The sequence below is a fragment of the Lathyrus oleraceus genome, chromosome 5 (genome assembly GCF_024323335.1).
Source record: "Lathyrus oleraceus cultivar Zhongwan6 chromosome 5, CAAS_Psat_ZW6_1.0, whole genome shotgun sequence".
Taxonomy (NCBI): domain Eukaryota; kingdom Viridiplantae; phylum Streptophyta; class Magnoliopsida; order Fabales; family Fabaceae; genus Lathyrus; species Lathyrus oleraceus.
This window is the reverse complement of record NC_066583.1, coordinates 515,232,543-515,250,436: the sequence shown is the minus strand read 5'-3', so window position 1 is coordinate 515,250,436 and position 17,894 is coordinate 515,232,543. Positions and strand designations below refer to the sequence as shown.

The 17,894-nt window shown below is 34.6% G+C and overlaps 1 protein-coding gene across 1 annotated transcript; it reads right to left on the bottom strand.

Annotated features, from left to right (window-relative positions):
• Positions 1–2,920: 2,920 nt before the first annotated feature.
• Positions 2,921–17,176, bottom strand: LOC127081744 (uncharacterized). Its single transcript, XM_051021966.1, has 3 exons — positions 17,099–17,176; positions 16,037–17,014; positions 2,921–3,127 (listed from the first exon to the last, which is right to left on the bottom strand). Exons 1-3 carry the CDS (start codon positions 17,171–17,173, stop codon positions 2,921–2,923), a joined length of 1,260 nt encoding a protein of 419 aa, XP_050877923.1. The 5' UTR covers positions 17,174–17,176.
• Between the last annotated feature and the right edge of the window lie 718 nt (positions 17,177–17,894).

Here is a 17,894-nt window from a genome sequence, read left to right as displayed (position 1 = left end):
ATATTTTTCTTCCATATTATCTTCAGCTTGATAGTATCGAACAAGGCATAAATCTCATCTAATACTTCATCTATTTCTCCTCTTTCATCAGCCTTTTTTCCAGAAGTAGGAATATTCGATTGTTGAAGATTTTGTTGTTGGATATCTTTGTCTAAATGAATAATTGAATTTGGAGCTTCATCCAACACTATATAATCTTCATATTGCACTCTTGTTCTTTTCCCACATATATTTTTCACCTTAGCTTCTTTCATTCTTGCTTCTATTTTTTTATCAGATGGTGTGCATTTTTCTTCTTCTTTCTATTTTTCAAATCCTCCTTCATTCACTACCTCACATTCATGTTTGACTTCTATTTCAATTTCCGCATATCTAGGACTAACTAACATATTTTCATAGAAATCCCCACTAGATCTCAATTTTAATGCTAATTGGCTAGACACTAGACCAAGTTGCATCTCTAAATTCTTGAAGGATGTTTACATGTAACTTTGCATGGTTTCTTGTTTCCTGTTGATTTTCTCGAAATTGAGTTGATTCATCTTTATAAATTGAGTCAAGGTTTCTTGAAGTTGAGATAATGAATCCTCCTCCCCATGAATGCTCAATGTTGATGTAAGGTTATAACTCTAAATAATTTCTCGCATTTTTTTGAAATAGAGTTTTTGCTGCAAACTTGTTTTTGAAGTAGAGTTTTTGCATGATGCTTCATCTGGTGCTTATCACTAAAAGATGCATATATTCTTAAGTCTAATGCTTCTGACAAGAGGAATTGAGATAGGTTCATATGGAGTGAAGATCTTCATCCTTCAAAATATTTTGTTGTCTAGAGGCTCATCCATGCTAAAATACCCACATAAGACTTACTTTAGTTGCGAGGATGCAGTCTTGCTTCCAGATGTATCACATGTAAGTGTGCATCTGAGTCTTCTACTCATGTCTTCTTTCAATTCTATTTTGCTTCTAAAATTTGGAATTGAATATGAGAAAATTTCAATTCCTATCTTATGATTTCATCCATTGATGACTTGTGGGATCTCTGCTAAAAAAGAAACTCACGTTAGGGAGCCTTAATAATCAAGTTAGCAGTTGTTTACACAATCTTCGCCATCTGTCAGGTCAGGAATTTGGCTAAGCACCACAACAAAGAGCAGCATCTCCATTCCACAATCTCCAACACCAATGCTTAAGTTTTAATTACAATAAAAAAAAATTGCTCAAGTCATCCTCCTCCATTAAATATTTCAACCTTCTTAAGGAATTCAAGGTAAACATCAATTTTCCTTGTGCTCTTCAAATCAAAGAAATGATCTGGAAACCTCCTACTGGTGAGTGGATTAAGTGTAACTGTGATGAGGAATTTTCCTCAAACTCAAGTGGCTCTGGTGGTATTTTTAGAAACTCCAAAAGAGAGACTCCCCTCTTGCTTTTGCGGAGCCTTTAATTCACGTTTCTTCTCTGAATGTTGAATTCTTTGTTGTGCTTAGATTTATTGAGTTAAATAAGGACAAAGGTTGGATCAAGCTTTAGATAGAGAGTGACTCTCTCTTAGTTATCCAAACCTTTTCCAAAGACAAATTAGTCTCTTGGCATCTTCACTTTCGTTGGAATCGTTGTAAAAATCTAACACAAACTATGTCTTTCACCATATCTCACATTTTTAGAGAAGGAAACTCATGTGCAATTTTTTTGGCTAACTTGGGTTGCAATCTTCCTTCTTTAACCCTTTTCGATACCATTTCTTTGGGTTTAAGAAATTATTATATATGTTGATAATGTAGCAAGTGTGAGTAGTATGGACAATAGTCCCACATTGGTTAAAAATATGGAGACTTGAGCATTTATAAGTGAGAGAACCCACCCACCTATCAGCTTAAGGTTTTGGGTGAATATGTGATGTGTATCTCACAGAGGTGTTGCTCTAAAAGAAGAAGTCCCACAATGTTAATGCTCCCTAGTGAAAAACTCCTTCAACAAATGGTATCCTGGGCCTTTGGTTTGAGAAAGGGACCGACTTACTTATATCAAAAGTCAACAGATAAGAAGCATTTCGTTGAAGAGTGTCAATGGCGTCACAAAGGTGGTGAGTAAGAAATGTTATGTGCGGTACAAGAGTTATGGAAGTAAGAGATTCCACTTGAGGGGGAATTATGGACTCACACTTGAGGGGGAGTGTTGACAATATATCAAGTGTGAGTAGTGTGGATAATTATCCCACATTGGTTGAAAATATGGAGACTTTAGCATTTAGAAGTGAGAGAATGTAGCAAGTGTGTGTTAAGGTTTTAGGTGAATATTTAGTGTGTGTGTCTCACAAAGGTGTTTCTATAAAAGAAGAAGTCTCACAATGTTAATGCTCCCTATTGACCCCCCCCCCCCCCCAATAAATGTTGAATTGTAATTCTTTGTGTCAAAACAGTATTTTCGATAGAGTATGTTGTTGTCGAAATTGTGTGAGTGTTAAGGTGTCAAGGAGTTAGCCTCGACATGGATTTGGTTTTAAACCTAATTTTGTAGTATGGGCAGAATTATATATTTTGGACTTTTGTTTTTGGGCTTTGCTTAGGAAGAAAGCAATCAAAATCTATAAATAAGGAGTAACCCCTATTATTGCAAACACTTGAATTTTGTAGTTGCAAAAGAATAAAGAATCATAGTTTGTGTGCAGAGAGGAATTTTGTAGAAAATTCATCTTCCTTCTTATCTCGATAAACCCTAACTCTTTTATTCTCAATTCAATCTTCTTTTCTTGTTTTTCATCAGCATTGTGAAGCGATACAATCTTGCAACCAAGGTTGGTTGATTCACTCGAGTGAAGAGTGAAAAACAAGAGGAAATTCGATTGGTGTGATTGAATCTTGTCCATCAAGATTGATTCAGAATTACTCAAAGTCTTTGGTTTAATTCCAACATATGGTATCTAGAGCACTGACTGAGCGATTCTTAGAAGCATAACATGATGAATCATCCGAACGAGCACTTTCGGGCGAGTCTCCCAATTATGAAGAATCGGAATTACGAGAGTAGGTGCAATCATATAAAGGTTGTTTTTGCTATCAAGATCTTGGGGATCTTGTGAAAGAGGGAGTGACACTGCTTGCAACAAACGCGATGGATAAAGAAAAAGCTGCACACAAAGAATTGAAGAAGAAAGATTATAAAGCTCTCTTTATAATCCATTAATGTGTTGATTGTGATCATTTTGAAAAGGTTAGTGATGTTGAATCAACGAAAGAAGCATGGGAAATTCTTGAAAAATAGTTTGGAGGCGGAGAGAAGGTGAAAGAGGTGAGGTTACAAACTCACAAAAGAACGTATGAATTGCTTCAGATGGAAAACAATAAAAACATAACTGATTTTTCACTAGGGTTACAAAACTGGTGAATCAAATCAAGGTATGTGGAAAAGTGTTGACATCAAGATCAGTTGTTTCAAAGATCTTGGGGTAATTGAATCCAAAGTTCGACCACGTGGTAGTAGCCATAGAAGATTCGAAAGATTTGTCAACATTGACAAAGGAAGAGCTTAAAGGGATGCTTGAATCTCATGAAAAAGAATGGCCGAAAGATCCGCATGCAAATCGAAGAGTGGTGTGGCTTTGCAGGCGCAATCATCAAGAGAAAAGAAAGGCAAAGGGAAATGGCTCGACAAAAAAGGTAAAGGATTATATAATAATTCGACTGGTCGAATTCAACAAGAAGGAGGTTGTTGAATTAGAGAAGATCATCATACCAAAGTAAACAAAGAGGAGGTGTTGTAGGTAGAGGAAGAGGCGGTGGTCGAAACCTGACAAAAGTCACATTCAGTGTTTCAATTGTTAGAAGTATGGTCACTACTCAAGTGATTGTCCTGAAAAATAGAAGAATCAGGGAACTGATGCAAAGTTTACAAAGTATGGAGAAGAAGAAATGTTGTTGATGGTCACAACAAGAGATGAAGAAAGATTACAGGACCAATGGTACTTGGACTCATGATGCTCATCCAAATGACTAGTAGGAAAGATTGGTTTGTCAACATGAAACCCTCAATGAAGAACATGGTAAAATTTTAAAATGACAATACTCTAGCAGTTGAAGGTATTGATGATGTTCTGATTATGAGGAAAGATGGCAAGAGCGCAGCAATTTCTAATGTACTATACATATCAGGCATGAAAATTAATTTTCTTAGCATATGGGAGTTGGTCGAAGAGAATTACAAAGTGCCGATCAAATACAAGATGATGAGAATTCTCGACTCAGGTGGAAGATTAATCTTGAAGGCACCTATGTCTCAGAATAGAACCTTCAGGATTGAACTTAATGTGATGGAGCATAAGTGCCTTGCAACTACAGCCAACAAGGATGAATGGATATGGCACTATAGACTTAGTAATCTCAATTTCAAAGACATCAAAGATATGAAAAGAAGAAATATGGTTTCAGGGTTACCACAAATCGACATTCCAAATGAAGTGTGTGAAGAATATATGCAGGCGAAGTAGCACAAGAATAGCTCCAGCAAGGATGCGGGAACCAAGTTGAAGGTAATTCTTGAATTCATATACTCTGATGTGTGTGATCATATCCAGGTGGATTTGATTGGAGGTAACATATACTTTATCACATTCATAGATGATTTCAGTCGAAAAATATGGACTTACCTGATCAAGAAGAAAAGTTAAGTGATCGAGGTGTTTGCCAAGTTTAAACCTATGGTCAAAAGATAAAGTGGTCGGAAGCTCAAGATTCTGAGGACTGATGGTGGTAGAGAATATATGTCTAAATACTTCGACACCTTATGTGAGAAAGAAGGGATTGTGCATGAGGTGGTGTCACCTTACACCTCACAGCAGAATGGAACGGAAGAAAGGAAGAATTAAACCATCATGAACATGGTGAGAAGTATGTTTAAAGGAAAACATATACCCAAAGAAATATGGGGAGAAGTAGTGTCAACATCTACATATATTTTGAACAGATGTCTGAAGAAGAAGCTAGAAGGAATTACGCTAGAAGAATGTTGGTCTAGTGTCAAGCCTAGCTTGAGTCATCTAAAGGTATTTGGATCTACAACACATAGACATGTGCTTGATCAATTAAGAAGAAAGCTTGATGACAAGTCGATTGAGATGATCCTAATAAGATATCATTCGACTGGATGCTACAAGTTGTTTGACCTAGTGAACAAGCAAATCATGATCAGCAGGGGCTTGACCATAGATGAGATTAAGGAATGGGATTGAATTGAAAGTGTAAAGAAGGATTCAGTGAGAATCTTACGTGAAGAATCAACAAGTGAAGTTGAAAGAGAAGTTAGACAGGAAGAATTCAGAGGTCAAGTAAGCACAACCATACCTAAAAGAACAAGACACATGCCTGCAAGGTTAAAAGAATATATGATTACATCATATGATATGGTCGATGATGAAGGTGAGCTAGTACATTATGATTTCTATACAGATGTTGAACCAGTTAATGAAGTTGAGGCATTGAAGGATTCGAAGTGGGTGAGAGCAATGAATGAGGAATTGAAGTCCGTTGAAGTCAACAACACTTTGTCACTTGTCAAATTTCCTCAAGACAAGAAGGCAATCCATGTGAAGTGGGTATACTAGGTGAAGTTGAATCCCAAAGGAGAAGTAACTCGACACAAGGTGAGACTTGTGGCGAAAGGATTTCTTCAGAAAGAAGGAATCGACTTCGACGAAGTTTTTACACCCGTTGCTAGGATCGAAACAATCAGGTTGGTTGTTGGTCTAGAAAACATGAGCAATTGGCACACATGTCAGATGGATGTGAAATTTGCATTCTTGAATGGCCCCTTAGATGAATAAGTTTATTTTGCATAACCATTTGGATTTGTGAAACATGGCGAAGAAAGCAAGGTATATAGGCTGCATAAAGCCCTGTATGAACTTAAGCAAGCTCCAAGAGCTTGGAATAAGAAGATAGATAGTTTCCTAAGGGAAACGGAATTTGTGAAGTGAACAACTGAGTATGGAGTATATGTAAGAAGAAGAAATAATGAATTACTTATACTATGTATCTATGTTGATGACCTGTTGATAACAGGAAGTTGCGAGAAGGAGATCGAAGATTTCAAATATGACCTAAGTGAGGATATTGAAATGTCAGACGTGGGAAATGTGCCATATTTCCTTGACATTGAATTCTACAAGAGTAGTAGAGGCTTAATGATGCACCAAAGAAGATATGTGAGAGAAATACTCAAGAGATTTGAGATGCAAGAATGCAATCCAACTTTGTATCCAGCTGAGCCCAGATTACAATTGTCCAAAGACATAAATGGAGATGATGCCGATCCAACGCATCACATAAGACTCATTGGATCACTTTGATACCTTTGTCACACAAGTCCTAGTCTAGCATACAATGTAGGTATGGTGAGATAGATTCATGCATACACCAAAGGTATCACACCTAGCATTTGAAAGGAACTCTCGACTATGTCATTTTGTTTCCTTGCAGACGATGAAGGAAAAGAATGCAAGCTAGTGGATTACACCGACTCAAGTTGGTGCAGTGATGTTAAAGATAGAAAATCCACAACTGGCTATGTGTTTATGTTAGGTGGTGCACCAGTTGCTTGAAATTCAAGAAAGGAACCAGTAGTGACACTATCATCATGTGAAGCATAATACATATCTGCTTCTGTTTAGGCATGTCAAGCAACATGGATGGTGAATCTGATCGAAGAGATTATAGGGAAGAATCATGGAGCAATTACCATGAAGACCGACAACATGTCTGCTATCAATCTGACGAAGAATCCGAAAGCACATGGATGAAGCAAGCACATCGAAATGAGGTTACATATCTTCGAGAGCAGTTTGCAAGAGAGAAGCTGAAATTAGAACACTGCAGAATTGAGAATCAGATTGCAGATATCATGACGAAAAGAGTGCAGGTCGAAGTGTTAAAGAAGTTAAGGTTTATGATGAATATATATAGCTTAGACACAATAAATTAGGTGGTGTGTTGAATTATAATTTTTTGTGTCAAAACAGTATTTTCGACAGAGTCTGTTGTCGTCGAAATTGTGTGAGTGTCGAAGTGTCGAAGAGTTAGCCTCGACATGGAATTGGTTTTTGTAGCGGTGTATTCGTTACCATTGGAGATATTGACTAAATCCAAGGTAAATCATACAAAGTCGAGTCGCCACCGCACTTCTATTTATCCAAGGGAATGGTTAGAAAGCGAACAAAAACCTAAAAGTTTTACAAACAAAACTATTACAAGAAACAGAGATCTGGGTAAGGGGGTTGGTTATGCAATGGGAAGGTGTTAGGCACCCAAAACATCCTAGGTACTCCTAGGGAGCCCTTTTCACACTTGTTGCAAAGGTTATTGTTTTGTGAAAATTTTATTTGTGCAAACATGATTGAAGAGATGAGAAAAGAATATACAAGTTTATTTACATTTTGTGTTTGGATGGATGAACCCATTGCCTATGTACCCTCTTATAAAAAGATTAGGATCAAAACCTCGTAGTTCGGGTAAAAAATCTCAAAACAATTTGGTGGATTTATTGGTCCAAAAGCCTTAAGGTCTTTTGTTATCAAAGGGAGAAAACTCAACCTAAAACCACAAGTCCACCATGTGAGGATAGCTTCAACATGCTAGTGAGGGGTTAACCCTATAATAAGCATGGAAGGCTCATTGTCCATCACTAAGGACAAAGGTGAGTATTATATCTACCACAAAGATAACTCAAACCTAATAGCTAAAGGTTATGGAAAATTTGATTAAGAAGTGGACATTGGAACCACAAAAGAAACATTTGAATGGGTTATATTTACCAATTAGAAGTATATACAAAAGTGGTCAAAGTTGACTTAAAGATTCAATTCAAAATGAGTATTATGAAAAGAAAGTTTGAAAATCAAAAGCATAAGGCTTAGGTTTCTAATGTTGAAAACAAGAGTCAAATGTTTGCACAAAAAGGTTTTGGTTTGGGTGGAAAGATGAAGAAAACAACAAGGTGAGGGGTAAGGAATGAAACCACACTAGGAGTTCCTCTCTTGAGATCATATAAATGATCCAAGTGGCTCCCATCCTTTGGAATAAGCAAGCACAAGGTATAAGCAATCACACAAGTCTCAATAAGAGATCCTCAATGTATCTTGTAACTTCCACATGGATGAACATGGTAATGATTTGTCAATTAAGCTCAAAAAGGAAACTCCTAGTTCAAGAGCACACACATTAAAAGTTCACAAGCAAACAAACATCACACATTATATACATACAAAAGGCTCAAAACAATGGGTGGGTTTTAGTCAAGAGGGGTCATATCAACCTCGACAAACAAGCCAAACTGTAACAGGTAATCTGTAGCTCTTAACCACTAACATTGAGAGTTAGGGTGAAGCTGATCAAACAGGTAATGAGGATGAGACCTCATGCTCTTAACCCTAGCCCGGGTGAGCTCATGACAAAGAAAGCGTGGGGATCCAGAAAGTGGGATTCTATTCCACTTGACAGACACTGGACAAAGATCTTGGGTACATGTTCAGAAGCATCAGCACGTAGTGCGAGCATAAAGAACGACTCACTGAATAACGAGGGATTGGCTACTAATCCCTTTTATCCGTCAATTGCCTCAACTCTTGTAGGTCTTATCAAGTAACACATGCCTCATCTTGGAGGTCTTTGGCACAATTGTAAACAAACACAAACAGAGCCTCTGAAGGAGGACTTGCCAGCAAAATGCCTGCCAAAAAGGTGACAGGACTTCAGACTACATGAAGTAAGAGGCTAACTACCTGAGTGGTGTATCAACCATAATCCAAAGCTCAAGCAAGAGCTAAAGTAAGCAAGCAACTAATGTACCTGTACAAAAACTAAATAGTTAATATTTCAGTCAGAAAACCAACAGACAAACAGTGAAACCATTCACAGTTACACAACTCAATGAACAATGCTCAAGCATTCAAATAAACTCATGAGCTCAAGCACATCACTTAAAATCCTACAAAACAAACACAAGTTAGAACTCAAATCATTTGCATCTCACAAAGTGAGAACAAATCAACCATCAATGCTAAATGTCCAAACCTGAAACACAAAACAAGGTTAGTTTATGTACAAAACACTAGTGCAAAGACTAGATTCAAAACCAAATCAAATGACCAAAACAGAACCCAATCTTTTGCACAATGCATATTCAAACATGTCACAAAATGCCCTCAAAAGGACCAACATCAAATCAATAAGCAAATGCCTCAAATGATCTATGTAATGCAATAACCAAAAATATGCACAAAAATGGACTTCCAAGTTAGAAAATCCAAATCAAATCAGAAATGCATGCAATGGCCTTGATAGTTTTTGTACAAGTTTCTCATGTCATGAACAAGCAATATGCAAAAGATCAAATCCAGAAAGATTCAAATGATATATGAACAAAAATGCACAAATTCAAAGTCAAAAATGTGACACAAATTGTCACATTCATCCCCATGTGTCAAAAACAATGATAGCATGTGAGAAAAATTCTAAACCAGTGACCAAAAATTCACATCATGTGTGAACATCACGCACACAAAAAATTGGATCAAATGGCTCAAAGATGAAGATTTCACAAAGCATTGAACACAACATATCAATTTAACACCACATGGATTCAAAAATTCACACAACACAAACCAGACATCAACAATTCATGAAATTAATACCATAAAAAACTAGACATCAAAACAAAACTATGAAAAAAAATTGGGATTAATTTGGATCATTTTTCTATTTTTTATGATTTTTATAAGATGAACAAAATAATTGGAAAATGCACATGAAAATGAAGGGAAAGAATAATATTCAAATAAATCCAGAAATATTCACAACCACACGATGAGGCGCGCAAACAAGATCTACGGTCCACATTTAAACAATCAAAATGCACAGTTTCATTAAACAGTCAGCGTGCTCAGTCACTACACACATCAGCATTCAACGGTACGCATGGCATGGTCAAACAAATGGTATCCAATCAAACTGCTATGCTAGCGCACACATGGAAGCCACGCAAGCAAAATGAAATGATGTGTTTCATTAAAACACATCATCAGCACAGTCAGCAGGTCAAATAACGCATGGCAAGGTCAAACGAATATCAGCCAAACAAACTTACACGCAAGGCAACACATGGAGCCTCATCAGCAAACACGTAGGATAAACCCTAGCAAAACCAGACGCTGGAGCTGTAGCTCCGGTCGTCTTCCCCGGCCAACTCCGGCGGACTCACGACCAAAAAATTTCCAGAATTCAACAAATCTTATATCATTCGAAACACCTTGCAATGTAGAATCCAAATATCACAATGAATCTTCCTAATTCCTCCTAAATTTTCCAGATCGAATGAAAACATTTTGTAGATCCAAACTTGAAGTTCATCATACAACCTCAAATCTCAACCAAATTCAAATATAATCATATGTACATGGTTTACTAAGCAAGATCTATACATCTATGTACATAAAACAGCAAAAAGAGAGGATCGAATTTGCATCACCTGGAAATGGAAGTTGCTGAAATCGAATCCTCAAGCACTCTACAGCTCCAGATCTATTCCACTATACTTGCCTTGAAGCTTTATGCAAAGAGAATCAGTTGAAAACACTTGAATCTTCCTAAATTTCAAACTTCCATCAACATGTTCATGTACATGAACTGCTCGAATTCTGGCTCAATTGATCAAAACAATGGTTGATTCTTGCTCAGAATTGCATGAGGATCAAGAATCTACAAAAATATTTGGTGTTTGTGTGGAGAAAAAATGAAATTCTAAGTGAGAGAAAATTGGAGGGAGTTTTGAAATTTCAGATCTGAATTGGTGCTCTTCTGGCAGTTAGGATTAGGGTTTGGCTTTTATATCCCATGTTAATGATGCTGCTAATCACATTAGCCTTTGTTTAATCATGATTAGTGAGAATTGGAGTATCTTGCAAAATTGCAAATTGAGCTTGCATGGCCAAAACACATGTGCTCTTTCTCATGCTAGGCTTGGAATTCACTCAAAATCATCCAAGGGTCATGATGGAATTGGTATTTTGCTTGCACCTTAAGCCAAAAATGAATTGTGAATAATTTCTTCAAAATGAACACATGAGAAATAATGAGCATTTGGCCATGATTCCTTTGCACAAATGAGCCAAATGATGTAAATTTGAGAGGCCTTGAACATGAGGAGCAATTTGCAAAAAGAATGGACCAAATTGAAGCATTGTGTCAAAAGTTAGGCCATTTTGAATTTCCATGCACACCTTGTGATCAAATGACCATAACTTCTTAACCATTCATCATATGGACATGAATTAGGACTTTTTATAAAAGGGAGACAAAGATCTACAACTTTCATGTTCACCAAAAATCCATTTGAAACTTCTTTGATGTTGAAAAGTCAAGTTGAATATGGACCAAAAACTTGCCAAATTTGGAAACTTTGAATTACAGGTCATTTTCCATTTTTAGTAACTTTTGCCATGACCTTTGAATCTTCAAGATGGATGTTTAGAATGATGAATAGGCTCTATTTGAACATGATTGAGGTGTCTCAACTCATTTCCCCACCTCGTAGCCCTCAGTTGACTGCACAGTTGACTTTTGGGTCCTCAGATGACCTTGAACTGCTTTGATTAGCTTGAGCCTCTACCACTCGGGGAAATTGCTTCAAAATGAAACCCTAGCTCATGTAAGCTCCATATAATAATCATGTGATCCTCATCTCAAGAAAATACCTCATCTCTTGCACAAAGGAATTCCTTGAAGCTCTTGACCTGATGATTGCTTAAGCTACAAACAACAAATGTTAATGACATATTTTTGTGCTTTTGGTTAGTGAATAAAACAAGAAAAGCAATGATATACAATTCAAGCATGCTTGGTGATCTCAAACCACTCACAAGAGATCCCTACCCAAAGGGAAAGGGAGCCAAGATGCTCAATGATCCTTGAGGCTATGCAATGCAATGCTATGATGCCATCAGGGATCTTAGGGACAAAATTGGGGTCTTACAGTTTTGAACCTAATTTTGTAGTGTTGGCAGGATTGGGTATTTTGAACTTTTGTTTTTGGGTTTTGCTTAGGGAGAAAACAAGTAAAACCTATAAATAGGGAATAACACCTATTATTCTAAACACTTGAATTTTTTTGTTGCAAAAAAATAAAGAATCACAATTTGTGAGTAGAAGCAAAAAATTCATCTTCTTCCTTTTCTCGATAAACCCTAATTATTTTCTTCTCAATTCAATCTTCTTTTTGTTGTTTTTCATCACCATTGTGCAACCATACAATCTTACAACCAATGTTGGTTGATTCGCTCGAGTGAATAGTGAAGAACAAGAGATAATTCGATTGGTGTGATTGAATCTTATTCATCAAAATTGATTCAGAATTACTCAAAATCTTAGGTTAAATTCCAATGTATTTTAAGAGTTTTTACCATTTAACTTCTTTTTGGTTGTTGTTGATATAGTTAAGTAGTTTATGTTTATTATATAATATGGTAATATTAAATGAGGGTAAGATTTATGATAGTAGAATTTATATTCGGTTAAATATGTTTTGGTGCTTCTAAATTTTCGATTTTAATTTTTAATTTTTTAAATTAAAATTTTAAAGAATTGTTCTCCTAAAAATTTACATCCACACTTTTGGTCTATCTGACTAAAACTGTCTTTAATTCAATCGCTCTTAATCGTTAAAATTGTTACTAATTTTATTGTTAAATTATAAAAATTATCACTAAGTTGTAGGAGAGACTAAAAAATTAAATTAAAAATTTTAGAATATTTTTTTAAAAAAAAATTATAAAAAATAAAATAAAATATTTAGAATGATCACAAATATATTTAATTCATTTATATTATATGCAATACGGTTTATATTATGGACGGATCATATTTTTTGACGAGGTTTTATAATTATTTTGATGGTTTGACATGTACATGTCACTCATTTATTTAGGTGTTAGATAACTTGTTTAAAACCAAGCTGCTTATTCTTGGAATATAGTAAAGCCACGTATCATGCTTACTAGTATGATACAGTCTTGCATTCTTATCTTCTTATTTTATTTTAATATTTATTAAATTTTAGAATTAATTTTTTTTACTTATGTCATTTTAATCTTTACATTTTATAATTTCAAATATAATATTATTTGTTGATATATATATATATATATATATATATATATATATAATATATATATATATATATATATATATATATATATATATATATAATATATATATATATATATATAGATATATATATATATATATATATATATATATATGATTAACTGACGGTGTAAAATTCTTTTACACTGTCAGTGTATTTCAATTAAACTCTCTCTCTATATATATATATATATATATAATATATATATATATATATATATATATATATATAATATATATATATATATATATATATATATATATATATATATATATATATATATATTATATATATATATATATATATATATATATATATATATATATATATATATATATATTTATATATTCGAAAAATTCTAAGTCAATTTTTTTTAATGTAAAATATTAGATATAAATCTTTATCATAGCTTGTTAAGATATTTTAGGATTGATTTTTAAAATTTTTTTTCATAAATTTACTATATATAGAAAATTTTATTTAATAGTTTGTGCTAAGTAAAAATAATGTATAAAATAAATGAAAATAATAAAAAAAACTAAAATATTGGAGTGTTATAATTTGGCATCATGGATGGATATTGATGACAATACAACTATTGATAAAGGTATAATAGACAAAAAAAAAAAATGGAGGATTTAAAAATTAATCTTGGGAAGATTATTGTCGGCAATATTATTATCAAAAATTATATTTTTATCTTTGTGTTTCTTTTTTATAAATCGAATATGAGAAGTATTATAATAGACGGTGTCTCAATAAATAATTTAAGTTTTTAAGAATTTTTATAAATAAAAAATAAATAATTTAATTAAATAAAAATAAGAATTTATTGATAGTTATCTTTCATTGTCAGAAGAGAATATGAGATTTTCGTGAGAATAAAAAAATATCCAAGTATAATTTAAACTCCAAAAGATAATAAAATTTAAAGGTATAATTTATAAATATTTAAAACACATATGTGAATGCAAAAAATTAAAGTCAGAATAACGGCTAAGTTATAGTGAAGTGTTTTAGTAATTAATAGGATGTTTAACTAATATGAATATTGTATTTTATTTTATTTATAATAATTAATTTATAAATAATATCTTCTTAATAAAGATAGGATTGGATAAGATCTTCTTAATTTTTTAATAAAGTCAATGATACAAAAGGAAAACGATCTCGTTAATTATAAACAGTGTCTTCTTAATAAAGATATGTATAATAAAATATTTTATAAATAATATCTTCTTCATAAAAATATGATTGAATAAGATCTCCTTAGTTATAAAATTAATAACTAGTAACTCATGATAAATATTTTATAAATAATATCTTAATAAGAATATGATTAGTAGTATTATATAGGCTTAATTATATTTATTTATTTTTAAAAATTGATAGAATATTTTTTTAAATGGTAATGCTAACTTGTGTCCGTTCGGACACAAGTTAAGAAAGTCACTTATAAAAAATTTGTATTGCAAAAAATAATTAAAAAAATAATTTTATATTTTTATTAAAATTAATATATAATTTTCAAGATAACATTTCTTTATTTTAAATTATATTTTTTATTTTAAAAATTAACAAATTAACTTTATAAAATAAGAATTTGTGGTGGTGAGGGGTCTCCAACTCCCAACCTCTTGAATAGTAAAAATGAAAATAGAGAATTAAAACTTGGTTCTTTTACCGAGATAACCCAGTTTTTCGAAAAAAATTCCCAAAATACCCCACGTTTCAAAAAAAAACCCAAAGTACCCCATTTTTAGGAGGTGTCGCCAATTGGATTGGCGACTCCTCTTAAAACTTAAAGGGAGGCGCCAATTGGATTGGCTAGGGCAGGTGCCCTAGCCAATCCAATTGGCGCCTATGTGTAATTTTTAAGAGAAGGCGCCAATCCAATTGGCGACACTCTTAAAAAAGCCTCAAATGAGAAAACCTCCAACATAAAAGTTGTAGATCTTTTCAAGACAATGAATTTGGACATAAATTTTGCATTATTTGGATTTTTTTTGAGAAAGTTATGGGCAGTTGAAGTTGGACTACTGAGTTTTTCAACTGTTATCTGACCTATAATGTTTTGCATTATCGCATGTGTTTCTTTTAGAATTATGAAATTTTATCCAACATAACATTTGAAGTAGACATCTCAAAGTTTGCAATGCACTTGGTCTCACCTCAAAATAATTAAAAATGAGTGAGTTAGGTCCTTGCGAACTTGACCCAAAATTAGGGTTTCTGTCAAAACATGTCTATGTGAATTTTGCCAAAAGGGACCAACTTCAAGCCCTTCTATTTGAATAATAAAAGCCTCAAATGACAAAACCTTCAACATAAAAGTTGTAGATCTTTTCAAGACAATGAATTTGGACTAAAACTTTGCATCATTTGCATTTTTTTTAGAAAGGTATGGGCACCTGAACTTGGACTCTTTGACATTTCAATTGTTATGTGGCCTATAATATTTTGTATTATCATATGTGTTTATTTTTGAATTATGAAATTTTGTCCAACATAAAAATTTAAGTAGACATCTCAAAATTTGCAATGCACTTTGTCCCACCTCAAAATCATAAAAAAATGAGTGAGTTAGGTTCTTGGGTAGTTGACCAAAAATTAGGGTTTCAGTCAAAACATATGTATGTGAATTTTGCCAAAATGGAGTTTAGACAAAGAAACCTAATGTTTGGAGTTTACACAAAGATAAATTTGATATAATACGACTTGATATTAATAAAATTTGGAGTTTACACAAAGAATCCTAATGGTGATGACCGGGATCACCTAACCGACCTCCGGTCCCACATCCCCTAGCTACCCTAACCCTTGGCCCTAACCCACGTTGACGATTCTGCACCGGTGTTTGTTCATTTGAGGGACCAGAAGCGTCATTACCTCCTACAGGAGAAGATCCGTTGAGGTATTCAGCCAACTCAGCATAGTCTTCAGTATTCAATGATGGTGTATCGGCGTAGCTGAGCTCATGACCCATGCCAGAGAAGTTGGGGTATGGTTGACTCATGGATGGGCGACCGGGACGGTTGAAGGGAGACATGGGTGTGAATGATGCGTCTAGGAAAGGTTGGAAAGGTTGTTGGGGTGTTTGGAAGACATAGGGTTGTGAGATGTTTTGGTTTTGTGATGTTTGGGCTTCTTGGCTACGGTAGGAGGAGGGGCGGTTATTGTTTTGGCTAATGCGACTTTGGTAGGGTGATGGTGTGGGGACGAAGAGATGTTCGGTCTGAGGTTGATGGTCCATTTGTTGGTGGTGGTATGGGGTATGTTCTTGGTATTGGGGTTGGGTGAATGGCATATTTTGGTTGTATGTTTGTGTGTTTGTGGAACGGAAATTTTGACGGTTAGGTGGTTGTGAGAAATCGGGCTGAGAATGTTGTTGGGGGTTAGATGTTGATCCTTCTTGTGTGTAACTTGTCTGGCGTGGGTCGTAGAGGTACATATCATCGGCGATGAATTGAAAACCAACCGATCTGTACCAAGCCATATAAGTACGACTTGGTTTTACCTCATTTGGCATGACTGCGTCAGTTAAGACATGGTCATGACAGTGCTTCCACTTGCGACACTCTGATCTTGCGAAGGTTTGCCAAGGGTTGAAGTTCCATTGGTCGTTCACTTTAGGCATATGCCATTCTCCTAGACTAGCTGGGGGATCTGGGATATTCTGGACCATACCGAACTGTAGCTTCACACGATCGGTGTTGTGCATCTCCACAGTTGTGAACCGTATTATCGGTGTGCATGTTGTCCATACGGCTGCGTCTTCTGTGTTGACCTCATGCTCATGATCCAGATTAAGGTATGGACGCCAAATGAACTGAAATGTTAAAGAAGATAGGATTATAATGAATGTAGAAAAAGTAAACATAATATGACGAAATAATGAAGTTATTTTGCTTACGTCTGTCGGTCGAAGGTGATCCAACAGGTTGCGATACTGAGTAATACAGTGTCTCGGACATCTGCTGTAACTCATACCACGTGCCGACCATCTACACCAAAAAGTTAAACAAAATTAGTTTGAGGTAATAAACTTTAAGGAAGTAAGTAAAGATATAGCAATTTAAACAACACCTTTTTTGCATATGGAAAAGTGAAAGGGTTGTTATTGACCGGTGCTAGAGACGGTAGTCTTGACCAACCCCATGCTTGTAGCAACACAGCACATCCAGAAAACGTAGATGTGTCTTTGTGGGAATTTTTGCACAACGAACTATAGAGATAGGCTAGACAAGCGGATCCCCAACTGTAACTACCTATTCTATCTACATGTCTAAGTAGAGGTAAGTACATAATATGCATGCTAGAACCACTACCTTCGGGAAATAAAAAGGATCCTATTAACAGCATAATGTAACACCTAGTTTTTATTATTCGAGCATCTTCGGAAGAATGCTCATCTAAATATAAACTATTATAATATGACTTTAGGCGTGAGAGTAGTATACCTTGACCTCTAGCATTATCATCTAACAAATCAGTTTCTAAAAGCTCCATACAAATTGAATTTGCATAGTTGGTCTTACCATTAACAACTTTGCCTTCAATTCGTAGTCCTAAAAGCATGTAGACGTCTTCCAACGTCACGGTACACTCACCGGTTGGAAACCAAAATGTGTGTGTCTCTGGCCTCCATCTTTCGCATAAGGCTAGAATGAACTTGTTATCTACAGACCAAGACATAATCTTGCTAATAT

What these genes read in the sequence shown, in the direction of transcription:
- LOC127081744 (XM_051021966.1), bottom strand. Translation starts at nt 17,173, where the DNA reads ATGAGTTACAGCAGATGTCCGAGACACTGTATTACTCAGTATCGCAAC. An exon ending in ATCACCTTCGACCGACAGAC is followed by an intron (nt 17,015 to 17,098) that starts GTAAGCAAAATA and finishes TTAACATTTCAG; the next exon opens with TTCATTTGGCGTCCATACCT. An exon ending in CCTCAAATGAACAAACACCG is followed by an intron (nt 3,128 to 16,036) that starts GTGCAGAATCGT and finishes CTTTGTGTGCAG; the next exon opens with CTTTTTCTTTATCCATCGCG.